Source organism: Eretmochelys imbricata, chromosome 16 (genome assembly GCF_965152235.1).
Source record: "Eretmochelys imbricata isolate rEreImb1 chromosome 16, rEreImb1.hap1, whole genome shotgun sequence".
NCBI lineage: Eukaryota > Metazoa > Chordata > Testudines > Cheloniidae > Eretmochelys > Eretmochelys imbricata.
In genome coordinates this window covers 17,213,132-17,240,147 of record NC_135587.1, presented here as the reverse complement: position 1 = coordinate 17,240,147, position 27,016 = coordinate 17,213,132, and the positions used below count along the sequence as shown (strand labels likewise).

The following is a 27,016-nucleotide window of genomic DNA, read 5'->3' as shown; positions in this document are numbered from 1 at the left end:
CAGGGGCTTGCCCCAGATAAGTGCTCCCCCCTGGTGTCAGGGGCTTTCCCCGGGTTAGTCCCGTCCCCCCTCCCCCCGGTGTCAGGGGCTCGCCCCAGGTTAGTGCACCCCCCCGGTGTCAGGGGCTCGCCCCACGTTTGTGACCCCCCCGGTGTCAGAGGCTCTCCCCGGGTTAGTCCCCCCTCCCCGTTGTCAGGGGCTCGGCCCAGGTTCGTGCCCCCCCCCGGTGTCAGGGGCTCTCCCCGCGTTAGTGCCCCCCCCCCGGTGTCAGAGGCTCTCCCCGGGTTAGTCCCGTCCCGTCCCCTCCCCCCCCCCCGGTGTCAGGGGCTCTCCCCGGGTTAGTGCCCCCCCCCCCCGGTGTCAGGGGCTCTCCCCGGGTTAGTGCCCCCCCCCCGGTGTCAGGGGCTCTCCCCGGGTTAGTGGCGCCTGGGTACGGGGGCCTCTCCCCGGCGCTGCCGTGCCCCGGGCGGGCGGCAGGGCGCGCTGTGCGAGCGGGCTGCCTGGCCGTCGCTTCCCTTCCCTTCCCGGCCCGGCGGAGGGCGGGGGGTGGCTGCGCCGCCGCCGCGGAGCCTACAGGCCGCCGCAGTGTCTCTGCCTGATCCAGCCCGGCCGGCAGCAGCAGGCGGCGGCGGCGGGTCGGAGCAGGGCGCCCCGGCCGCTCGCTCCTGCTGGGCTGGGCCTGAGCCCTGGGGTCGGCGCGCGGAGCCCGGCCCCGGCCCCCGGCGCGGCCCCGACATGTCCGGCAAGATCGAGAAAGCAGGTGAGTGAGCGAGCGAGCGGGCGGGCAAGGCCGGGCGCTGCTCCCCCTGCCCCGAGGCCAGCCGGGCTGCTTCCACCGGGCCCGCACGCTGCTGCTCCCCGTCGCCGGCCGGGCTCGGGGGCTCGGAGCCCGCCTGAGGCGGCGCAGGGCCTTACGGGCAGGGATGGAGCCCGGGCCGGGTGTCCCAGTCTGGGGGAATCCCCCCCGCCCCCGCCATGAGGGGAGACGGGCCCTGGGGGGCAGCGGGGCAGGTGGAGCCCGCGGGGGGCAGGAGAGGTGGGGCGGGGGTCGAGCCTTGGGGAGCCGCTGGCCGTGACTGAGGCGAAGGGACAGCGAGCCAGGGAGGGGTGGGGAGGGGCCAGGGCTGGGGACCCCCCATCCGTGGCGCCGGGGGCCGCAGTGCGGTGCGGTCCGCTCGGGTTAGGGCTCGTGTTTCTGCGGGCTGTGTATTTGCCGCGCAGGCCGGCAGGGGGACGAGCTGGCGGTGGGAAGTCTCCTGTCAGGGGTCGGATCTCGGCGTGCTCAGCCCTGCCTGCCCCGCCGCCGAATGAGCTGTTGTCCCAACGCTGCGTCCCTCCCTCGGCGGTCTCCGGGGTTAACGGCCCTGCTCTGCCTCTTGCTTCTGTTACCTTTGTGTTGTGGGTCACTCCCATCGTAGAGTAACCCCGCGTGGCTTGTGCCTTTGAAAGCACCCTCCTGGCAAGATATTTACCTTGGTCTCTAGATCTCTTTTCTGTACTGCTGGTATAGGGCTGTCCCAGAAAAGGTTACTGAACCTGATAAGAACAGATTTAAAAATTGTATTAAGATGATGGTTTTTTTTAAAAAAAGTGAAGGGTACAGAGTTTAAGCATAGGAGTTTTTGGTTATCATGGAATTACTCACTCACTTCCTCTCTGGTGAGAACGTCAGGACTATTTCATAAATATCTTCTAATCTATTTCTCTGTGTCTCTCTGTTGTTTTGCACACCCTGGCACTTTTACAGTCATTTGAATTTAACAGTCTGTAAACCTGTGGCACTGTGAAGTTTGTGGCCTACACACAATTAATTGTAAGTTACTAAACTTTTCTGTTGTTGGTAATCAGATGAGAAAAAATGAGTCTGTAGGCATATTTCAGGGAGAACTCGTTCACTTTTTCCTATCCTCTTTGCAAAGCTCTGGAGTCAGGCTGGGGTGACTGCAGTACAATGAGCAGTTAGGAAGATGCTCTTCCTGTTCTAAACGTGGATACATAAATGAAAAATACTTACACATGAATCATATTGTCTCTGTACTCCTGGAAATCATGTCAGGTTCTCAGTTATCACTTGAGATGGCTGAATGCCCCCTGCTTTTCCATGTAGTGTGGGTGGTATATTTAAAGATTCAATTAGTGAATTGCAAATTAAACAGTGAGTGTATTTAGTTTAATTATGCTGCATTTAATTAGCAAGAAAAATTAGAGTTGTGTTTTTCTTTTTAAGGAATAGCTAGACAGTTTCCTGTAGGGAAGGTACAGTAGGGGAGTGTGTGTGTGAGGAGTATAGTATTCATGTTCAGTAGCCTTTGGCTAGGCAGTATCGTTTTAGCAAAGGAGCTAAAGTTGGTGGCAGTGATTTTGGTTTTTGATCATTCAGATTCATTTTGTTCTGGCTTCTGAGCTGTCTTGCATCAGAATGCATTTTCCTGTGATATGGTTCTGGAGCGGCCCCAAGGAATAAGTGAGTGTAATTGCCTGCTAGCCATCTTTTAAATACAGTACATAGGGTGGGGGACATGTCTCAGCACTAAGTTACTGTCTAACTAGTGTGCATTGCATCATAGGACAAATGTGATTGCAGAAATATCATATATTAATCCATGCAAGATTTCCCTAGGATTTCTCCCATAGCATTACAGCAAAATGCTACACTCTGGAATCCTGCATATACTTTAAAAATGTTTATTAGTATATCATTGTTGTTCATCCCAGATAAACTAGGTAAGATTTGAAAATGTTAGCATGCATAGATATGGGGTCAGCTCCAAAGGAATTGGCACCTGCTTATGCCAGAGGCCAACCATATTGTGTAAAACGCAGATGCCAGGCAAGCTATGAGCCTGACTTTGCAATGTGCTGAGCATCCACTGACGAGCGCAGAGCATCTTTCAGGATCCTGGCCCTGTGCAAGTACTGTAGCTTGTACAATTGTGAGAATGCAGTGGGTGAAGACTTTGTGCAGAAACATTCAGGAGATTGTCTGTATCAGACACGTATTGTTGTGGCAGTTTGCTCGGTAAGGGAAGCCATAACTCTGTGAAATTGTCCTTTAACTGTTTGTAGTTCCATTTCTCAAAGGAAACGCTCTTTGATAGAAACTCCACTTCTAAGTCAAACCAGGAGACTTAGGGGCCAGCCACTTAAGTAATATTTACCTCATGGTACCGAGGGTGGGGAGGGTATGTGTTATAATCAGCATAAGTTTAATCAGTACTGTCACCTAATAAACATAGTCTGTGACATTGGAGAGAAATTTTATCCCTACCCTATTGCAAAGTGTACAATAGCAGATTAAAGATACACTGAAATACAGAACCATATAGCAGGTGCCATGGGGGCTATAGCCTGCACTTTGTATACATCTTTCACTGTAGACATTCTTATGAGAATGCCAATATACGGTGGATCCATTTATGTTGCAAATTAAATATGAAGTTGCCAGGTAAGGAATGATACTGTGTATCTTCAAAGCTGGCTTAGGCTTTGAATGACTTTCTAACTATCCATACTGAGTGGGAGGGAGAGAACATATCTCCAGTCTGGCTGGAAAAAAAAGAGAGCATATCTTACCTTTGGCAGTATGCGGGGGTCCTGCTTCTATCTGATATAAGAGGATGTTATCTATCCCAGAAACCATTAAGCTATAGGATTTAATAAAAATTAGTAAGAAACAATAATAGATAATAGCTGCCATCCAGTTGGCCAAGGAAGGGTGGACAAGGCTCTGTTTGGAGTCTGTCAGTACCACTAGTGAATGAAATAGGATCATGGGGTTCCATGTGGCAATGCGGCGCATGATGATACATTCAATTTACTGGCATTAGATTTCCCACATCCCTTAGGCTCAAATCAGGTAACTCTCCAATACTTAAAGCAATCCTCTATGTTCTCCATTTCAGATTGGAAATACATATTAAATTATCTTCTCTTCCTTTCTCCAGTTGTGTGTTTGCAGCTTTTAACCTTGACTTTCAGTGAATAGTTACAGTAATTCTCAGGGTTGCCTTAGTTTTTATTTGTATGAAGTCTGTTGCAAGTATTCCCGATGTTACACCACCATTCCAGACCCTGTGCCACTTCACCCCATTGATCTAGTCAGTGTTGCAGTCTTGATCTAAAATCCAGAAGGGGTTGCTGTGAAAGAGACGAAAAAGCTGCAGACTGTGCTTCATTTGTTCATTACCAGGGATGAATTCGTGAACTTACTTATCTGGTGGATCACAGACTCCAGGGAGCTGAATTATCCTGCATCCTTCAAATCTATGGGAAAAGAGAAAGCAATAAAACGCAATCAAACCTTGGCCTAGAAATCAAAAATTTCCCTGTGAACAGGGTCCATTTGATGGTCTCTCTATTAGAAAACATGGATTTCAATAGTTTGAATGAAGCTATATGCCAGGTTACTGTTGTCTTCCATGCATTTTTAAATTCTTAACCTTAACATTGTTTAGGAAGCTCTTTAACATCCTCTATACATCTGTCTTTTCAGAAGCGGGTTGTTGGGGTATAGATACAAGTTGCTTTGTGGCCATTGTGTTGTCTGGTGGGCATGAAAACTTTAGCTCAGCTCAGTGGCCGACTGCAGGTATTTTTTTCACAGAAGACCAAGGCATCAAACATCATTGTCTTCAGCTCTTTCTTATATATTTAATTAGTTTAGTAAAGCTGTAAAATCTCCTGCTTTTTAAACTGTCAGCATAAACTTCTACAGGAAATTCCAAGATAACTTTTCTTATGGGAAATAGTTAAATAAAAAGACATAACACAATGCAACTGGCAAGAATTTATACATCCTGATGGGAACTTTATTGTTCAGCCAGAGTCTTTCACATTGACTTATGACGTGTTGAATTGTGCATATTTGAATGGTGGAGTATTATGAAATTTCTCAGTACGTTAGTTTTTTGCCTGTTAGATAATTTGAAAAGTAAAGTCAAAACTATCAAGGACTCTTCTACCTTTAGTCATATCTTCATCATTCAATGAATCTGGAAATTATCCCATGTTGACTCCTTATTTTCATATCAATATAGTCTTCCACAGTCCCTTCCACGTTGTACTGAATTGTATTTAGGTGATTTGTTGGGCAGATGTCTGTCTCTGTTTCCACCACTGTACCAAGTTCTCAGATATGAAGGAAGACTTTCAATTTAATTAGAAGTTCTGCATTTGACCGACATAATGTCCCTTTTCCAGATTAGTGGCTTTTGAACAAAGTAATAATCTTCTGATGAAATGTCTTGACCTGGAAACTGGAGATTAAACGCTCTCCACTGCCTGCATCCTTGTATGGACTCAGTTCATTGTCAGGAAGGCTGATCAGTTGGTATCTTTCAGTACTCACACTTTCAGCATCTCCTGCAATCTTCATTGAATTCCATTCCCATGTTGTCGTCATACAGACATTTTACTGAAAATTAAGTTTCTATTAAAAAGTCTTGCTTAGTTGTGTGTAGAGTCAGGCTGTAGAGATACAAGGCAAAGATTATGACTTGACACTTCCCAGAGAGCTTGGTACAAAGAGTGTTTCACATTTTTTAAAGATGTTGGGTGTAAGCTTGATGGGTGTTGAAAACAGCATGGCTTCAAAACTACACTGTTAAAAAATGTAGCCTGCGGGCTCACTGGAGCATGATTGAGATGCTCATAATGGTTATAAGAAAGGAGTGGGCAGGGGAAAAAGACAGCTGAAGTCCAGTGGAATGCGAGGCAGCTGGATTGTGACTTAATCAACTAAAAAATTGAAACTGGAAACAATTGCTAAATTTATTTTCTGGGTGTGGGCAATCATTTTGTGTTCTCTAACAAAGTGAGACTGAATTTCAGTGAATCCAAAAATATATCTTTTGGTGTAATCCCACAGGTGCCTGCGGTAGGTCTCACTGGCTCTTGTTCTCCTCCTCCTGGCAAGTAGAGAGAATATGGAAAGCTTACTTTTGATCAAGAACACGGCACAAATCTGTCTCATCTAGGCCCACAGCTTCATTTGCAAAAACATTCCCCATGTATAATAGACTTGTCATTTATCAGCACCAGCTTGAGTTTTTACAGTCTGTTGCATGAGTGAAAGAAGACATTTGCTCTGGTGCTAGGGATTCAAGTTGTGGCTATGCTATAGGTTTCCTTGGGGCTTCAGTTTTTCATTTAAAAGCTTTGAGTTGCAGTTGGTACTTCCATCAGTACACTAGTGACTACTATGTCTATTGCATTAGTAGGTGCACCTCATGCTATTTCCAATGGTATAGGATCATCTTTGTATATGGAAGTTAGGAAAGACCCTAAAAACTGAGAGGAAACGATAACTTGCCCTGTGTATTATCTCTTTAATGTGTAACATTTGCTTCTGAGCTGAGAATCTGTATACAGAAGTGGCAAAATGAATTTTTACAGTTGACTTATAACCTGCTAAAAAATGAGGGCTTACAGAGAATCTCACAGCATCTTAACTGCAGCTGTGCTAATGGTGGTATTGTAAAGCAGAGGTGAGTGTAAAACCTGATCCATTTCTGAATTTTGTTTTAAAGAAGTTCTTTATTCACAGCCAGAGAAATGTTTGTATTTTATTATCTGGCAGTAGGAATGGCATCCAGTGGCTAATCAGATTGAATCCAAAGCTCTCATTGCCTATTCATGTTCCAGCGGATTCATTGATGTTCCCCTCTACTGCTATTGAAAGGTGGCAGACGGAACTAATTAAAACATCCTTGTACAGCAATGAAGGTGAAATGATGGAACACATCACTCTTGTTCTGTGCCAGATAAAACACCAGAAACCATGCAGTTTCCATGTACACGAGAAGCTAATAAATTACATGTGATAGCCACAGGCAAGGTGACTTAATAGCCTTCATTTTTCCCCCGTTGACTATCTTACATAGTTAGGATAAATGCAGAGGCCTTAATTTGTTCCATTTTCCCTAGCCAATTACCCATAGGGTTTTTTTCAGAAGCTAATGCTCATGAGTTTCAGCAGTAGTAGAGCCAGTGCCAATTAGCAAAGAAGTTAAATCCCATTGACCTCTTATATGCACTGTTGCCTGGTACTGAAATGAATCTTTTCATTTAAATAGCCAGTGTACTTCCATGATGGCTTTGCATTAGCTACAAAAAACCTTCACAGATATGCAAGCAAAGGGATTTCTCAGCTTCTCAAACATCGGCAGCAAATGGTTTTCCTACTGAAAGTAGTTTCATTCGTAATTCAATGCTTTAATATTATCCTTTACCTTTTGAACATTGGCAGCTTTTGATTGTTTTATACCTGTCCTGTGAAATTCAGTCTCTGTGGACTTGTTTACACACACAAGTTGCAACGCTTTAAGTGTACTGATATAGTTGGACTGGTACAAACCCCCAAGTGTGGATGCAGTTATACCAATGTAAAGGTACTTCTATTGGTATAGCTTATTCCTAGGCAGGAAGGGGAATAAGCTATAGTGGGATAAAGCAGCTTTATACCGGTATAACTGCATCCATCATGATGATGATGTTGTTGTTGTTACTTGTATTACTGTAGCCCCAAGAACCCAAGTCATCGACCAGAACCCCACTGTGCTGGTGCTGTATTGATATAACTCTTTCTGTACAAAATCGCACCCCTGACAGAAATAGTTATCCTGGGAGTAAAAACTGTGCATAGACCAGTCCTAAGCTTTTCAAGACAGGGACTGTTGTCTCCTACCTTGTGTTTGCATGATGGCTAGCACAATAGGCTGCAGTTCTGTTTGGGACCTCTGGGCAGTAATGTAATACCATGAAGGGGGTTCCCAAGTGCTTTAGGACACCCTTCTCCCTTTTGTCTGTGATTAGATTTTTCTGCAGACTCTTTCTTAGCTCCTGGTTTGGTTAAATCAGGCTAGCTGTTCTGGTGTCAGCAGTGAGTTTTCAGGCTCAAATCTGGTTGGTCTGTTCAGCTCAGGTTGCTCTAGTTACATCAGTAAACAATACCATGGTTAAGCCATCGCAACAAAGGCAGTGTGTGAGACATAGTGACAGTATTTGACTGTCATCCAAAAAGGGTGGCACTTGACACTCATCACCAGTCTCTGTGTAGCTGAGACTCTAAGGTGGTAGCCAGCTATGTAGTGTTACAGAGTGTCTGGTCTTCCAGACCAGTTCCAGCAGAGCCTACTTCTAGTAAAAAGTCCTATGCAGGCACAAGACGAATATTATTCATACAGCTTTCCATACTCGATATGATGATCCTTCATTTTCTCTCCATTCTACCTGTAACTATTGATGCTTCACTACTTTTTGAACTTCATTTCAGACAATGAAAATAATAGACTAATCAGCTTCTAGTCACTCTCTGTTTCTAGTTTCTGTATGTTAGCAGGAACCTTTAACATTTGGGTTGGAAATATTGTAGGAGAATGTTATTTCCTTTAAAAAAAAACAAAACAGTTTCAATTGCAGACAAAATAAATGTCAAAAACCCCATGGAAATGTTTCTGTTCATGCTAGTTTGTGTAATCTTGATTTTATAGAACCTAATTTTGGGGCATAAATTGGCCTGACAGTTCCATTAATTTGATTTTTTTTTTTCGGTCTGGTGCTGTGCTAGTGGATTTGGTCAGAACTGCTGGGATGAATCGAGCATACATGAACTCCTGACAGAATGTATCTTTATTTACATCTAAATATAAGTTTTCTGTGTCATCTGTTATAGGTAAAATGGGATTTTCACAGTTGGGAGCATGCTGCCCCAGGAACATTCTCCAGTACTGCCATACAAACTGCCATTTTACTACAGCCTGGCAACTTTACTCCTGAAATACCAGTGCTGCAGTCTGTACTCTTAAAAGATATTTCTGAACACTGTTTATAGTTTTGCCTATAGAAAAATGCGTCTACACAAGATTTCATTTACTTGAGACAGCAGTACTGTCCTCACCCAGCACATGAAGCCTCCCCATAGACGAGATGAATTCCAGTTCCTCTATATTGTATTGTAGTTCACTCATACAGCCCCTCATTGTTAACATTATCCCTTGATGTTAAATCCATTCATGGTTGTTGCCACTGCTACCACTGTTCTTTGCTGGACCTGGGGAGGTAGTGTTTCCAGGTAGAAGTGGATGGGGACAGGGAAGTGTAACAGATGTTCAGGAAAGGGAGCATTAATAGTCTGTATCTGAACATTCATTGACTGTAGTATCATGGGAGCTCTGACATATAATATGTGTGGGAGAATCAGTTTTACATTGTCACTTCATGTTATGTCAAATCTAGCTAAGTGACTTCAAGTATTATGGTATCTGACCTATAAGCAGCTAAACTGTCAGAATTGTCTCTGTCTTGGGCAGCTTCCTACTTGCATATTTCTTTCACCTTTTTATTTCCCCTTAACTACCAAGGAGGATGGTCAGTTCAATGTGGGTGACCTGGGAAAGGGGAGGGCATGGTGCAGGGGCTTAGACTCATGGTATTCTAACAGTCCAACATTTTCCAGCATCTTGCTTCATTTTCCCAGGAATAGGATCTATGCTCATGCATGTTAGGGGTTTCCCAATGCCTTGAAACTGTCATACATTATGTGATCCAGGTCAGGGCTCTGGTAGCGCTGCAGGTGCAACTGATGAAACACTCGTGCATTGTTATGTTAAGGGAGAAATACTAAGGGCCTGTCTTCTCTACAAAGTACTCCCATTGAAGGAGACCATGTTACAATATGATTGTACCCCAACATGGGAAAGCACATTCCATTTTGTATTGTAGACGGGACCTTTTTGAAAGACTGCAGATGAGATACTCCTCATGTCTCCAGATAGAAATGGAACTCAAGTCCTGCAGTGAGTGGATTTAATACTCCTGGGGAAATCTGTGCCTAAAAATTCTGCATATTTTATTTGTCAAAATAACACAATATAATTACTCCTGTTTCAATTATTTTGTAATTTATTTCAAAATACCTTTCAAACAGTATATAAGGGATTCAAATTTCTCCACAGTTGAGACATTAACTTATTTCGTACATGTACAAATCTTAAGTTAAATCTTAAGTTTTTGTCATGTGAATGTGTTTCTGAAACATACATAACACATGTAGATTGTAAAGTTAGTGACTGGATGCTGCAGTCTTGAATGTTTGAGAAAGTAACATGTATCATTATAGAATTTGACCAATGCACCTAATGTGCGGTTTTACGGCTGTTAACCTCTAGTTTGCGGACAATATCATCTTATTTACTCATCAGCCTGATTCTTAATACTGCCTTTAAATTGTGTGGCATATGTGGTTTTATCCTCCAATCTTTTAGGACTTTTTTCTGATGAGTCTTCTAATCTACCAAACCACCCAGTCCCTGCTGTACAAGTGGTGTTAAAATAACCTGAGGAATGTACTCCATATTTAGAAAGTTTCCTGAACATAAGTGTCATGCAATAAAGGGCTTAGGGCAAGATCAATATTTTAGCTCTGGTTTTACAGTGCATTCCTACCAAGTCCAGATGATAGTGTTCTGTGAATCCTTTCAGTGTTCTTAAATGTGGACTTTGGCAAGTAGCACAATACTATTTGAAACACAAAAGTCTGCTGAAGTGATGACTGTGCCTTTTTATTGGCGTTACACCAACATTAGCCAGAGTTTGTCATTTGGGGGACTTTGTGGACTTAACAGAGCTACTGTGAAGATAAATGTAATGGATTATGGAGTATGTGGTGTGGCACGATGCAGGCAGCTTCCTCTACATCTTCATGTAGTTTGCACACTTTGGTTTTGATCCCTGGCAGTGTTGAGTTCTCACAGGTTCTGTTGATTTCATTGTGCCAGACTGTTTACACTGAAATTACATAAAGCTCCCCCTCCTTTTTTTGTGTGTGCATGTTTAATCAATCTTAAGTTTTCATCTTTCTGAAAAAATGCATTAATGATGCCCAGGGAAACGGAAGAACCCTTATAAAGTATTTTAAAGGAATTTAAGAAACATTTCAAGAAGCACGGTTTAAAACAGATGCTCTATCAGAATGGATTTTTTTTTTAATTATTCAATTTCAAAATATTCAAGCTGACAGTGCCCCTTTAAAGAACCACTGACTCCTTGTGGAAAACTTTCATTGTTATGTGTTCAGAGAGAAACCTGCTTATATGTAATATGTTTCAAATATTTTCCTCCTATGTTTTTGTTTGTGAAGGCTTGGACTAAACACAGCTGCACCAGTTTAACTAAAGGTGTGATTTTTATACTTGTTTAGTTAAAGTGGTGCAGCTTTGTGTGGACACTCTTAAATCAGGTTAAACCTGATTTAAATTGGTTTACCTTGCTTTGGTAAATTCACAGGTGTGAAATAAACCCAATCATAACCAGTTTTAAACAAATATGAGAATGTCCACATGGAGTTGCACTGCTTTAATTTAAATTGTTTTTTAAACTGGTGCAATTTCTATATATAGACAAGCCTAGGAAGATTTGGGTGGAAATAGGTTCTTTGTTACTTGGAAGCTCATCAGCTCCTCCTTATTCCCCAGGTAAAGTCATTCCTCTGTGGGTACACTTACATCAGTTTAAAATTGGTTCTGTTGATTTACCTTGTGCCTGTAAATTTACTGATACAAGGTGAACTGATATAAACCAGGTTTAAATTGATTCAACAGCATCCATGGACAAAATTACACCAATTTAACTAAATGGGTGTAAAATCCCACCCTTAGGCTATGGCTACACTACAGAGCTTATAGCAGTTCAACTGTGCCACTGTACCACTGCTAGTGTGGATGTTTTAATCTAATGACAATGGGAGAAGCTCTCTCACTGGCATAGCTGTCCAAATTGGTGCTTAGATCGGTGTAATTTACATTGCTCAGGGAGCATAACTTATATTGACCTAAGCTGTAATGTGTACCTAGCCTAAGTTAGACTGGCACAACTTTGTGTGTAGACCAGGTCTGAAATATCCAGATATATATATGCAGGGTCTTCAGTCTAAAAATTCCCAGAGCCTGTCAGATTCCTAGAATTGTCAGAATTTTTTCCTGGGGGGATGGGTCATCAAATTCTCCTACAGCAGCAAAATTCCACACTTGAGGCTAGCAGCAACCCAACTGTCCAACAGACGGGCCTCTAGCAGAAACATTTTCTGAGTGTTTCACAGAAACACTGAGTGGATCACATTTGAGATTCTTTGGAAACTTTCCAGCAATTTTTGTTCAGAAAAACCATGGAATCCAAAATAAATAAAACAAACTAACAGAAACATAAATTAAGAAACAATAGCTTACTGAGATCATGTGCTTAATAATACTTACAAGGAGTGAGGCGGAAAATGTCAATAACAACAAAGAGCAATTGAGGGCTGATGTATGACAATTATTATGAGACTACCTTTAAGCTATTGGGCCAAATCTTGCTGTTCTTGCTCAGGCAAAACTCCCATCAAGATCAATGGGGACTTTGCCATCTAAGGCTTGTAGGATTTAGCCAATTATGTTTTCTTCTGACTTAAATTGGTTGAATAAGACCTCTGTTTCTCTGGCTATTATTATAGCTATACAGCTACAACACTTTTTTCCTGTGTTGAAACATTTTCAAATAGATTAGCAAGGCAGGTATGTCTGAAATGAGGATTCAGTATTGTTTCAATGAAACTGGCTTAAGTGGGGCTCAGATACCATACTGATTGGCCCGGTCGGTATAAGAACCCGAATAGAGTAAGTGGAGGTGGGAAAGCATTTGAGCTGTAACTTGAGGGTTTAGTCTTTTAGTCACCTATTTCTGTCCTTGGTATCCTGTGGGTTGTAGGTGTAGTTGTAGGTTTTAATGATTCCTTGGGGCTATGATTTCTTACTAACGTAGTAATAATTAGTGTGAACAAGTTAATTTAGCAAACCACTTGTTACACACTTGTCTGGCTAAACTGGAAATGGTCAGGACATTCCTCTATTTCTGCCTCTCACAGTTTGGCTTGCATTATATTTCTTTTGGCACAAAGAAAAACACAGTGCTGCTTGAGTGTGGTGGCCACTGTAAGTGTTGTTACCTGACTTTCTAGGGGAGAAAAAAAAGTGGGGAAGACCAAAAAGAACCCCGAACAAAACTGTGTTGTATGCAAATTGCTACAGAGACAGCTAAAGAAAAACCTATGGGCAGCAAAGCGTTTGCTCAATATCAGTGTGGTTAGTATTTACACAAACTGTCATCTCCCTTGTGCTGTTCAGACTAAGGAGAAACAAAATATCCCCCTCCGTCAGCAAGGGATGACTCAACGCCAGACTGAAAGGTTACTATACCACTGGCAAATAGTGTGTGTGTGTCATCAGTCTCATCCATGTCCTCGAAGACAGTAATTCTCAACCAGAGGTCTGGGGCCCTCTTGAGCAGGTTTCAGAGGAGCCTCCAAGCAGGGCCAGCATTAGACTCTCTGGGGCCCAGGGCAGAAAGCCGAAGCCCCACCACATGGGGCTGAAGCCCAGGTCCCTGAGCCCCGCCACCTGGGGTTGAAGCTGAAGCCTGAGCAATGTAGTTCGTGCCCCAGGCAATTGTCCTGCTTGCTAACCCCTAATGCTGTCCCTGGATTTATATGCAGAAAACCAGTTATTGTGGCACAGGCAAGTATGGAGTTTCATGGTGGTGTCGGGGGAGGCTCAGAAAGGAAAAGAACCTCTGCTCTAAGAGATTGGGTTATGTGCTGCACTTAAAATATAGAGCTGAAGTATCCTGGGAAAAACCTGCCAGGCCAATGTGCTCTTAACAGTTCTTTAAAAAGGGAGTTTGTTTAAAATCTGCAGTGAAAAATACAAGAAAAAAAATCACTTAGGTGAATGTTTTTTCTTCTAATCTTGGACTCAGGTGAAAGCAATTATCCAAATTCTATATGTGTATATTGGTAGCTCTTTCACTTAGATTTTTGTCCTGATTTACATCTTTTTTCACCAGACCTTAACTCTTATGAGAATATTTCACAGTAATACTTAGTACCTCCTTGGAGACAGCAGATGTACAATAAGTGATATGTAGGTACACGTTTCTCTAAGTTTTTTCATTTGGTTGGAAGCTTGGGAAATGCCAGGATGTTAAGGATTAAAATTCATCATTCTGACCAAAGACTGGTCTGGTCTAACTTGCATCCTTGGCATAAGCCATCTAGATCTTAGTGGCTTTTTACTAGATATAGCCACACAGGAAAAATATATTTACCTGACAGTTCTCCAGCATTACCACCTCCTTGCCCATGTTCACAGTAGTGACCTGAATATATATTGTATACTTCCTTCTGTTCTGTTTGAAGGTTCAAGAGAATTGTGTCTGACAGCTGAGCAGATTAACGAATCTATAAACCTTGAGGTTCTCTGGGTACAGAGGTGCATAAGAGTAACAAAAGCTATGTTTGAAAGCTAGGTTGACCACTGGTATGGTTGTTTTAATACTGCTTGAGTTGTCTGTGTATTTATGGCTGTTATAAATGACATGATCCAAGATTACTAATGTTTGGTCACCCAGACAATCAGCGGTTCCACTACTGAGCTTCAAAACATTTCCTGCATCAAATGAAACCGTGTTTTAGGAGAAACTAGTCTCTGTGCCCAAATTTTGTTAAGATTGCTGCTGAAAAACAGTAATTCCTTGTAGAAAATTCTGGTGTATGTTACAGAGTCTGGTGCCCATGGAGAATAACTGCAAAATGAGATTCACGCATGGGCTACCAGCATTCTAGTGTGTCCGGTATGTACAGCTAACAAACTTGACCCTTATTTACTTTTGTTTGCTTTTTTCCTTGAATACTTCTCAAATTAAGTATGTGATGTCTGAAGGCTTTTGACCGCCTAATCTACCAAGTTTCAGCCACCACGATAATCATAGAAAGAAAAGGAGTACTAGTGGCACCTTATAGACAAACCAATTTATTTGAGCATAAGCTTACTAAAGCTTATGCTCAAATAAATGGTCAGTCTCTGAGGTGCCACTAGTACTCCTTTTCTTTCTGTGAATACAGACTAACACGGCTGCTACTCTGAAACCTGTCACTATAATCATGTGACACTGTGATGGGAATGCTAGTGCTCCATGGTATAAATGCCATGGATTTGTTTTCGATGTGAAACTGGAAGAGCTGTTTTGTGTTGGTGTGGCATAGAAAGATCTTTGTTTGTTTGAACAGTCTTAAACTCCTGTTTCACTTCTTTCCCCCCAACCCTCATTAGTTCGTAATGACACCATCTCTTAAATTCCTGGGTATTGATGTAGCTGCGGTTGCAGTTTGTTAGCTGGTGCTGCTGTGAAGAAGAGCCTTTGACTGCAGCAAGGTTTTCATTACTCATTTGTCAATACTGTCAGAGTAAAACAAATTAAACCTGATAGAAAAGTTTCAGCTTTCTTATTAAATGTACACCGTGCAGTTTCTTGTGCTGCCTCCCCCACAGTCTCACCATTTCGTGCCCTCTGGCAGAGTGTTTTTGACTGTGCTGTTGACCGGGACAAGGTGCTAGAGAAGACAAGGTGCCACTTCGCTGGTTAGGGAAAGAGAAGACAGACCTACCTGCCTTGTCTCTCTGTCTGTCAAGACTGTTGTAGGCCATGATGCTTAGACTCTCCTAAAAACCCAGAAGGAACTTAAAAGACCTGTGCTTCCCAAAGATTTTTAACCAGTTAGAGTTGTGAATTTCACTCCGTTTGGATCTTGCCAGCTGAAGAATCTCCGGAAAATCAACCCATGTGATGGGTGAAAAAAGTGGTTTTGGCCAGAGCTTCCAAGATTTTGCTTGGCAGAGGAAATACAGTTGAGGTTTTTAATATTTTTGTCATTTTTACATAGCTCTCCGCACAGAAAATAAGACAGATCAGTTTGGAATCATCACATTGCTGTGTTTACTGAAGCAAGTCACAGGCTTTCAGTAATTGTCTTGGCTCTTGGACCAAACGGGGGAGGCAGTTTGTCTGCCTGGATATTTTTTTAAAGAGATCATTACAAATGGAGTGCCTAAGGTGCCACAAGTACTCCTTTTCTTTTTGCGAATACGTCTCATTGTGAAATCCCTCCAGAGAGGGGTTGTCTACTCGGCAAGATGGGAATGCTAATGATTTACATGTTTGTACACAGCGTGGGTGCGTGAATGAAACTAACACCTTTCATAGGAAATGAGTGGATTACAGACAACAAAATGCTTTCCTAGATGAGGCAGGGTTGTAGTGGAAGAATGAGATGCAGTAGGTAGGAGGGGAAAGACTTGCAATGGTTAGAAATTTGATTCACTTGATCACACATTGCACGCTTGTCTGTGACCGATACATTTGTAGAATTGTAGTCACGATTGTGACCCAGCATTTTCGTTTAAGAGAAATGCCAACCACCTTCTAGATGTGTATTTTGTGGGAAATATTGGCGTCCTAGTCCTTCTTTCTCTCATACTTTCTGGGCTTTATGCATCTTGCTGTGTATAATCATGGTGTGAAAAAGTATCTGCATAGTAGTTTGTGAGGCATCCCACCCGCCCGCTTTTAAATTAACGCCCTGTGGATATTAAGGAAATGCACACTGCACAAATCCTAATGTAGATGCACTGCATTGGCATAAAGCAGGATTTACATGGGTGCTGCTTAATTTGGCAGCATACCAAAGTAAGCGGCACTGGTGTAAACCATGCCTCATGTGAGTGCAGCGTTTCTGTGTTGAGTGTTTGATGTGTTCACTGTGTGGAAAAAGGCAAGGACACGTGGTATGTGTTTTAACCAGGTCACATCTCTTAGTCAAATTATATCCAAGGTTCTCCTCCAGAAAACAGCCAAGTGTAGTCACTCAAGTGGTCCTTTGCAAATTCTTGGGGGCTCCCACCACAGCAGGAGCCAATCATTACACTAGGAAAGTCTCTAGGCGCCGCCACTTGTCCGCTAGCATCCCTCTCCTTTTTGAGGACCTCGACCTCCCCAGCCGGCACCAACATCAAGTTGGAGGGGCAGCCCCCCCGGAGTAGTACCACAGCCCTTGGTTTGCATTTATCCCCGGGGGGTTACAAACGATGCCCCGGTCTTAGGAGGAGATGCCCTTGGGATGCCACTTCGTTACCTTTTTGGATTTGGAGCCTAAATCAGCAAGTTCCTGTACTGGGCACCTGCCACAAGGTGGTGCCAGCATCAGCTTAGGTCAGGGTGGGCAAACTTTTTGGCCCGAGGGCCACATCGGGATTGCAAAACGGTATGGAGGGCCGGGTAGGGAAGGCTGTGCCTCCCCAAATAGCCTGGCCCCGGCCCCCATCCACACCCTGACTGCCACCCTCAGAACCTCCCACGCATCCAACTCCCTGGTCCTTGTCCCCTGACTGCCCCCTCACGGGACCCCTCCCCCTATGTAAGTCCCCCTGCTCCTTGTCCCCTGACCACCCCGACCCCTATCCACACCCCTGCCCCCTGACAGGCCCCCCGGGACCCCTGACCCATCCACCCACCCCGCACACACACTTCTTGTTCTGGGACCCCCCGTCCCTAACTGCCCCCCCCCAGGACCCCACCCCCTATCCAACCCGCCCACTCCCTGTCTCATGACTGCCCCCCTCCCTGAACCTCCAGTCCCCTGACTGCTCCCCGGGACCTCCTGACCCCCCCTTCCCTTACTTCCTTACCAGGCCATTCAGAGCATCAGGACAGGCTTGTTGGAAAGCCTGGGAGGTGGGCGGGCACAAGCCGTGCTGCTCGTGCGGCAGCGTGGCTGCGGGGGAGGGGGGACAACAGGGGAGGGGCCCGGGGTAGCTTCCCCGGCTGGGAGCTCAGGGGACAGGCCAGATGTGGCCTGCGGGCCGTAGTTTGCCCACCTCTGGTTTAGGTGCTTCCACCTTACCCCACATGGGCTACTTAAAAGTTCAGCCAACCCAATACCAAGATCATCCAGGTACAACTCGGCTCCTATATCAGACAGGTGCCTCATGCCAATGCAACTTGTCTACATTAGGTGTTTGTAGGTACACTGATGCCAATTCATTAACATAGCCAGGGCTCTCCTGAAAGAGCTTCAGTCAAATGAACCTTAGGGCCTAATCCTACAAGGTGCTGAGCACCGTCAGCTTTCGCTGGCTTCACTGAAAGTTGGGGGTGCTGAAAGTTTTGCAGGATTGCACTCTTAATTAGCTATAACTTTGGGGCACCTGTTTCGAGATTAAAACTGATTAGCAGATAATCCCACAATGGGTAATTTCATTCTTAAAACATTAATTTTGTGTGGTTTTGAATTAAAGGGATAACAACAATTTAAAAATACGCTTTCCTGAGAAATGTTTACTTGCTGTTCTTACATGTAACACCTGAGATTACTAGAGTTGATGGAGAATAGAGGGAAATACAGTTTTTGCTTAATGTATTTGACAGCACTTTGTGTATAGTCATTCTCATCTTCCCCTTGTTTAGTGAGTCACTTTCCTCTCTTGTTTTGTGTGAGTCGTTCACACAGCACCATGGGAGAACGAACATTCCAAAAATAGGAAATTGTGAGTGTAAAACCACAGCAATTGGCCGAGGAGCACAGGATTAGATGCAGTGCCTGAAACTAACTTACTTTTTTCTTTTTAAATGACTAATATCAAGTTGACTGTGCCCCCTTTATCTAGTCTTCCATCTGTGCACAAATATCAACACACAAGTGTTTGCTTAGATTTGGCTGTGTGGTCAGCAAAGGGCAAGACTGAAATATAGACAGGAATTGTTAAGGAATGCATGAGCAAGCGCATGTCCATGAAGGCCATCATTTTGTGTAACAGAGCAGCTTACAAAATAACCAGTGTGACTGTGTCCTTAGAAATGTTTTTGTATTGTATCTGTTGACTCACCCATCATAACACTTCTAATAATACTTCAATACTGTATTATAATGCTTATTCCTGAAAAGAGTCTTTTGTTGGAATGGGTAAATCAACAGATGAAAGTAAAACAATAATGTTGGTACTGATAGTCTGTCCTACTGTGGCTGCATTGTAAGCTGCACTGCTATACAAGAAGGCCTTTGTGTACAGGGACTTGCTAGGATGCACAAATTGCAAACATTTGTGTTTAGTGTAAAATCAGCATTGAGAGTTTCACAATTGTCCACAGCTGGTAGACCGTCTTTATTGCATGCTACTTGCAGTTGCAACCAAAGCTTTAAAATTGGTCTGCAGCAATTGTATTTTGTATTTTTTTTTATAAAAAATGCCAAAATTTCTTTCTATTTATAAAACATCAGATGGATAGAAGAGGGAGCTTAGAGTGGAGGAATTTTTCTCATGTGAATTTGTTGGGGGCAGGGAAGGAAATTTTCTTTTAGAGTAAAATATTAGTTTTATATTTGGAACAATATCAATCCCAGACCGGCATCTGTAGGATGTTTTTTACCCTGGGAACTTGTATAAAATGTATTCCCTTTCAGCTATTTCTTTTTCAGCTGTATAGCGGGTGTAACCATTGTTTAAGGGAGTGCCGCTGGCATGTGGCCAGTTTATATCTTTAAACCTATCGCAAATTGTTTAAATAGAGTCTGGTTTCCAAATTCTCTTCTGCACTGAAATATGTAGATTATTTTTAAGGCAGGAAGCTACTCACTAATTCCAACAGTTGCCAAGCAGCTAGTTTGTTATGAGTAAACCATATGAAAAATTTCGGGAAAGCCTTAATATCAATAGGAAGTGATACCGCCTTAGCTGATCAGCAACAAAATATGATTAAACGGCTACATCTGTAACTGCTTTCACATTTTTACTTGCTTGGAAGTTTTTATTGAAAGATACAATGTTATACTACTGAAATATAAAATAACAGTTGTAATTCTATACAATGGGTACAGAATTCTGATATGCCTGTCTCTGCCTTTTAACGTAAACTAATGTAGCATTTTAGGTAGAACTTGGAAAAATATACTCAGCTGAGGCAAGTATAAAGACATTGTTTTTTTCCCAAAAATTTAGCTTTCATTTTTAAATAAAAGTTTCTAGTCTTTATGGTTGCAAAGAAAACCTCCTAAGGGATTGTCTACCCTGATGTGTTTTACCTCAAGGTAGTTAACATTTGTAAAGGCTAGTCTGGACACTCCCTGGACTCATTCTAGGGTACAAAACCTGTTTGGTTTACCTTAGGTAGAGCCAATGCAGCACTTTCGTCCTCAGTGTGTAGGCAGAAAGTTCCACTGCTTAGGATGCTGGTCACAGTATTCTTTTGTTCAGTTTCACTTCTGCAATTCACATCTCCTCATGAGAATGGGGTAAATGTCATGCTGATGCTTGGGAAGTTCTGAGCAGCAGTGGGGGTACTTGGGTCTCAGGACCCACTTCCCCATCTAGGTGACACAGTGGTGAAAGTGCTGCCAGTCGGTCTGCACTTTCACTTTGCCTAACAGCAAGAGAACAAGAATGCAAAATTTTCTCCAAAGAAACCAAGAATAGACAGTTTTGCTCCAAAAGATGAATGTGTCAGGAAGCTGGGTATGCAAAAATAGATGGTTACAACAAAAACAGTTTCACTTATACTTGGTGTATTCAGGTGCCCGGTTTAATACTTTCCTAACTGTGCTTTTGAGTTATTTCCACCCTGCAGTTCTCTACAGTTGTGGGTTGTTTTTACCCTTGTATTGCTCCCTATCTTCTTCTGAATCATGGAGTGATTTTCCAGTCTTTGTAAATCACACCTTAGCACTTGCCTTTTCTCTTTTAATTTAAGGCTTTCTCTGATGCTGTGTGTAAAGGATGTTGAATAAGAACTTGTATCATGTGGCTATGAGTGCAGGTATGTTTTGTATATATGTTTTGTAGTCCTAGTGAAATACTTATTTAAAGAAACAGATCCAGTTTCCTTTAATACAGTTCATTTCCCAAAGCAGGATGCAAATAAATAAATAAAACTCTACTGCTTAGCGCTTATATAGAGCATTACATTTTAAGAGCACTGTGTGACGATTTATTCTGCCCTATTCTGCACGGTGGAAAGTGCTAGCTCTTTAAAGTGAGAATTAAAATGGACTGTGGGTTTAAGTTCTGCCCTTGTTTTGTTCACTTTTGTTGTTTTTATGGCATAATTCAGGGGTGGCCAACATGTGGCTACAGAAGTTAATATGCAGCTCCTGGTATAGGCACTGACTCCGGGGCTGGAGCTACAGGAGCCAACTTTCCGATGTACTGGGGGGTGCTCACTGCTCAACCCCTGGCTCTGCCACAGGCCTTGCCCCCACTTGACCCCTTCCCACCCCCTCCCCTGAGCCTGCCTGCCATGCCCTCGCTCCTCTTCCCCCCCCCCCCCCCCCCAGCATCCTGCATCCCACGAAACAGCTGATCAGGAAGTGCAGGGAGGGAGGGGGAGGTGCTGATTGGCGGGGCTGCTGGTGGGTGGGAGGTACTGGGAGAGGGGGGAGCTGATGCGGGGCTGATGATGTATTACTGTGGCTCTTTGGCAATGTACATTGGTAAATTCTCACTCCTTCTCAGGCGCAGGTTGGTAACCCCTGGCATAACTTGTTACTTTGGTAGAATGGTGTCTGCTTCTCACACAAACACTTCCATGCATTTCAGTTCATAAAATGGAGATATGTATCCCACAAGGGAGTTGTGAGGCTCTTAATTCATGTTTGTAAAGCACTTGAGATCAACAGATGGGAACTGCAAAAGTGCCAGTTAGACTAAGTGGTGGTAGTATCTGACTATCCAGTATAAACCTGCCCTTGACATAAGATACTAAGGGTGTTATTCTGGCCTGTCTCTCTTAGGGGCACAGCACTGGGCTTGCAGCTCACAAGGGAGGGGTGGGCTCAAATGGCTTTGACACCTTGGTGCCATTCTGATTCTGGGCTGCTCCATGGGCCCAAAATTTAGACTGATCAGAAGCCTGTCTAAGTTATGGCAGCCTCCCCTAACTACACTATAGGCTGCAGTGCTGCCCAAAATCTCTGCAGAAGTGCATACTGCAGCCCTACTTCTAGTATATCCCCTTGGCCAGAGCTTGGGAGGAGGTCATTGGAAAGTAGTTGTACATCTGTCTTCTGCATTTCCTGCGCCAGGTCATCCTTTTATAGGCACATTGTGGGCTTTCAGAGCCCCTTCACATCACTCTCGCCTTTTTACCTGACATAAAGGGACTGAAACAGTGGTGAGGATGTCAGTGTAAATGTTCACCAAAAATTAGGGTTCTGAGTCCTGTACAAGGCCTCATTTGGTCTGGTGACTTGAAGTGGCAGCAGGCTCCAGCAGGCAACATGCTTTGTTGGGATTTGTGTTTCATTCTTTTGGAGGAGACTCCAGTAAATTTCTCTAAAGGTCTTCCTCATTTCTTAGTCTGTGATTTGCAATTAAATGCTTTCTTTTGACAAGACCATTTGTAAATGAGCTGCCACACTGCCTTCTCCCTGGGGAACAGTTTCCTTCTCCCACCCAGTCCCTACTGTACAGTTTTACATTCACACCCATTGTTACAATGCTGATATATGTATTTTTCAGTCTCCAGACCTTCAGCTTACTGAATAACCATCCATAAGCTCTTTCTAAGTAGATGATAGTTGAGCTTGTGTGGAAGGCTGCCTTGTTTGTAGTAGCTTGGGTTGTTATCTAGTGTAGTGGTTTTCAAACTGCGGTTTGTGACCCAGTACTGGGTCGCGGAATGTCAGGCACTGGCTTGCGGCGGCTCTGGTCAGCACTCCCAACCTGGCCATTAAAAGTCCCATCGGCGGTGCTGCCCGGCTAAGGCGGGCTAGTCCCTACCTGTTCTGACACCGCGCTGTGCCCTGGAAGCAGCCAGCAGCAGGCCTGGCTTCTAGAGGCTCCATGTACTGCCCCTGTCCTGAGCACTGGCTCTGCCCTCCCATTGGCCAGGAACCGGCCAATGGGAGATGCGGGGATGGTGCCTGTGGGCGAGAGCTGCACGGAGCTGCTTGCGTGCCTCCGCCTAGGAGCCAGACCTGCTGCTGGCCACTTCTGGGACACAGCATGGTCCGCGGTGCCAGGACAGGCAGGAAGCCTGCCTCTGGACCCTGGCTGCGCCGCTGACCAGGAGCTGCCCAAGGTAAGCCCAGGCCCCCAACGCTGCACCCCTGCCCCAGCCCTGAGCCCCCCCAAACCCAGAACCCCTTCTTGCACTCCAAACTCCTCATCCCTGGTCCCAGCCCAGAGCCCTGAGCCCCCCCAAACCTGGAGCCCCCTCCTGCACCCCAAACCGCTCATCCCTGGTCCCACCCCAGAGCCTGCACCCCTAGCCCAGAGCCCTGACCCCATCCCGCATCCCAACCCTCTTCCCCACCCCACAGCCCTCACCCCCACACCACAACCCTCTGCCACAGCCCTGAGCACCTCCCAAACCCCTCATCCCTAGCTCCGTTGGGTCGCGGGCATCAACAATTTTCTTCAACTGGGTTGCCAGAAAAAAAGTTTGAAAATGAGATAGTAACCCATCAATTTCTCATTAGTACCAGTGGGCAATGGCCAGTTTTAATAATATATTCCATTGCTTACAATTTGTACTCTGTTTCTGTGTTGCTTCAAATTACAGTAATCAGTATTTCAAGCAGGGAACCTGCTATTTTATGTCTCTTAAATAGTGGAACTGTTTCTCTGTTTGCTTACAAGTTACACAGAAGAGTAATAAACTAAGTCAGAGAAGACTTGCTTCCCGTACTGGCCAGGCTGCAGCTCTGAGAGAGCACAGTGTCTGCTGTTATCAGCAGAGATGTTGTCCTGTCTCGCATTTTCATGGTCTTTCACCTGTTCTTAGCCCTGCTGTGAGGGGCTTTGTATGCAATGGCTTCCATGCCACAGAACTCATGCATTTGGCATATTTGGCATATTGCTCAAGCTGGGAAGTGACACTGGCTCACATTGTTTTTGCAGCCTGAACTGCATAGTTTCAATGGGATAATGAGGGAGGTCAATGAGAGGCAGAAAAGGTCCAACTTAGCTGTGTTTTAAAAGCAGGTCGAGCAAGCACTTCAGCAGAGCAGGGCACCTTCTGAACTGCACTAGTAGACCTTGCTGTGCCTAGATGCTGGAACACGGATGATATGTTATCACTCCCCTCCCTCTGATTGTGAATTTCCTGGTTTTTGTGTGTCAGAGACTTCAAGTTCTTTTAATATTTTTTTTCTTCTTTTAATATTTCTTCTTAGTGTGCTCTTTAGGAAATTAGAGTATTTTCAGGTGTCTGGGAGATGCATCTATATTTTGCTTCAGTCTTTTTCCTTCCGCCTCTCAACAGATCTATACATATGTGCATGTCTAGGCTTCTTCATATTATGACTTTGGTAATTTCTTTCAGTTTCCTATGAACTTGAGAAATGCAGAGCAACAAATCCAGTGTGTTTCAGTTCTAGCTGGTTTCATTTTTGAATGAGCCGTGAAACTCTTAGAAATAATGATCCTTATGGATAATTAAATCATTCTTATGATAGTTTTAAACATGTATGATTCTATATAATATTTGTCCTTGCCTCTAAGATTTATTTGTAAACCAGGTGGTGCATCTGCTTAGAGGCAATCCAGTGGAGACTTAAAAAGACATGTAATATAGAAATGTATTCCTTCTATTACAAAGTTCTGCAGCTCGTCCAGGAGTGGATTTTATTTGCTAGCATTCTTACATTAAATTGTAAGCTCCTTGATGCAAAGACTGTGTCCTTCTATATGTTCAGTGCCTAGCACAATGGAGCATCAGTACTGATTGAGACCTTTGGGTGTTATCACAGTATAAATAACTACAGAGCGGCACATCTCGTTGCTCATGTAGGCCAAGCTCTGTATGTTATCCATGAGCAGAGCTGAGATGGGGATGTTATGCTGGAATGTGTTAATGGTTGCTATCAGTCACAGTCCTGGTTAAAGCTGATGGGTGTGTTCTGTTTCCCCTTCCACACATACTGGGATCTCCTGTTCCACGCTTGCCCAGAGCTCTGTGTTCCCCTTTTCCCCAGGGTTTTGTGGACAGCTCATGGCCCCTCTCCTGTCTCTCCCTTACTATGGAGCAGGCTTTGGGGAGGAAGTGCACTAAGAGGGAGGGAGAGAAGGAATGAAGCCTCCTTCACTCTTCTTTCCCTCCGGGGCCCCTATGGCTGAGCATCTGGCCCACAGCTATTGGGGAGCTCTCAGCAGGGACAGCAAAGAGCAATTTTTTGGTGATCAATTTTTAAATTAATTTTCATACAGAAACAAACAATAAAAATACAAAAAGGCAGGTAACTTACAGCTTGTATATGTCACCAAATATCACCCATTGCACACAACAGCTAATAAAATTATGCAATTAAAAAAAAGATGCACACAGGTAAAAAAGGGGAGTGGGGTGGGAAGCGGTAGGAAAAAAGCAGAAGGGTCAGGTGGAAGGGACATCTGGCATTATTTGGGTTCTCAGTGTTGTTTATCCAAATGTATCAAGAAACAGGGTCTAAATTTCTTAGAATTCGTAATTCTTTGTATGCCGATAAGCTAACCTTTCTTTTGTCACTAACTCAGGCAGATCTGCTCTGCTCTGGGCATAAACCTGTTCCTTCATTTTTGTAAAGTCATGGGCTTAGTAATCATTGCAGCTCTCAAGGACCAAAGTCTTTGTGGTGGAGTTAAACCCTGGGGATATGTAACTTAGGATATAGTTTTCAGCTGAGGTTTGGTTGTTGGAGCCAAGCACCATTTTCACTCTTGTGTCCACCTCTTGCCACAGCTGCTTGACTATTGGGCAGTCCCTTAGCTTATGCATCAGAGTGCCTTTGGGCCTGGGGAGTTTATGGTGTGAGAGGAGAATATATCAGCTGTATCCAGGAACTAAATATGGGTCCAAATCCAAATTTTTGTAGGATATAAAACATTTACCTCCAGCCTTTCTATCAAAAGCCTTTTCTGCATCTAAGGCTAACACAGGTTGTGGGCCAGGGTCATCATATTTCACTGCCTTGATATCAATACGTTTGTCAAAGATTATCAAATCCATGGTGGCCTCTGACAAATCTGACTTGATTTCAGTTTGATAGATCCCCAAACCTTCCCAATCTCATTGCCAGAATTTTTGCCAATGTTTTGCTATCACTGTTAATAGATGAAATTGGCCTATAATTGTAACATAGTGTGACATTTCTTCCTGGTTTAAAAATAACTGACATTAGGGCTTCCCTCAGCCTAGGGGGAAGGGTGCCCTCTAGGAGTGACTCGTTAAACATTTTAAGCATCTTCTCAGACAGGAGGTCAAGGAAGTTGTGACCTAGGAGCCTCTTTGTGCCAAAATTAGTCCAAAACATGTGTGGTGGTGGTTGTGTCTAATTTGTCCATTAAGGAACTCTTTATTAATGTCTTTAGATTATGCATATAATTTATCATGTTAATCATGGCTGCTGGGATTCTACGTGCAAAGGTCTTTTGTCTTAGGTGATATGTGAGTAACTTGCCAGCTTTTTCACCCAGTTCCCAGAAGTCCTGCCTGAGTTGCAATAGGGTGAATTCAGCTGGCACCGAATACAGTTTAAGTTCATATCCATAAATTAACCAGGAATCTGGGGATGGGGCTGTGGCAAAGGACAAATTAAGCTCTTTTACGTTTTTCTTAAGGGGTATTCTATTTTCTCCACATTCCCTCTTCTTTGCAGATGCAAAACTTGTAATTCTGCTCTTCAAATAGGCCTTGAGCGTCTCCCACAATATCCTGCTACAAGGTGCTGAGGGTTCATTTATCTCCAGGAAGAGTCCAATTTCTTTTTCACTAAAAAATTTGAAATGGGGATCTAATAAAAATGAATAATTAAATCTCCATCTACATGGCTGTTTCTCACCCCGATCTGTTGCTATTTGAAGAGTTTATAGGGGCATCATAAGAGACAGCAGTTGTATTAATGGAGAGTCAGTCGCAGAATTAACCAAGTCCCTGGAGATCAAAAAGAAATCTGTACAGGAATAGGACCCATGTACCACAGAAAAGTATGAATTGTGCCTATCTGTTGGATATATAAACACCAGATATCACATAGTCCAGGATCTTTAATGTGCAACTCCAGAGCCTTTCTAAAGTTTTGATTGGCTTTTGGCTCTGAAGCCAGCATTTGTCCACAGAAGGATAAAGCCGCTCATTAAAATCCCCAGCAATCATAGTAAGGATATGGCATTCTTTATATAAT

At 43.7% G+C, this 27,016-nt stretch overlaps 1 protein-coding gene across 1 annotated transcript in view; it reads left to right on the top strand.

Moving 5' to 3' along the window:
• Positions 1 to 641: 641 nt before the first annotated feature.
• The window catches only part of RAPGEF1 (Rap guanine nucleotide exchange factor 1), a 120,182-nt gene continuing 93,807 nt past the window's right edge, over positions 642 to 27,016 (top strand). Inside the window, exon 1 of the mRNA XM_077835801.1 lies at positions 642 to 760. Within this exon, the coding sequence (XP_077691927.1) occupies positions 736 to 760 (25 nt within the window). The 5' untranslated portion in view covers positions 642 to 735. The remainder of the gene's footprint in view (positions 761 to 27,016) is intronic.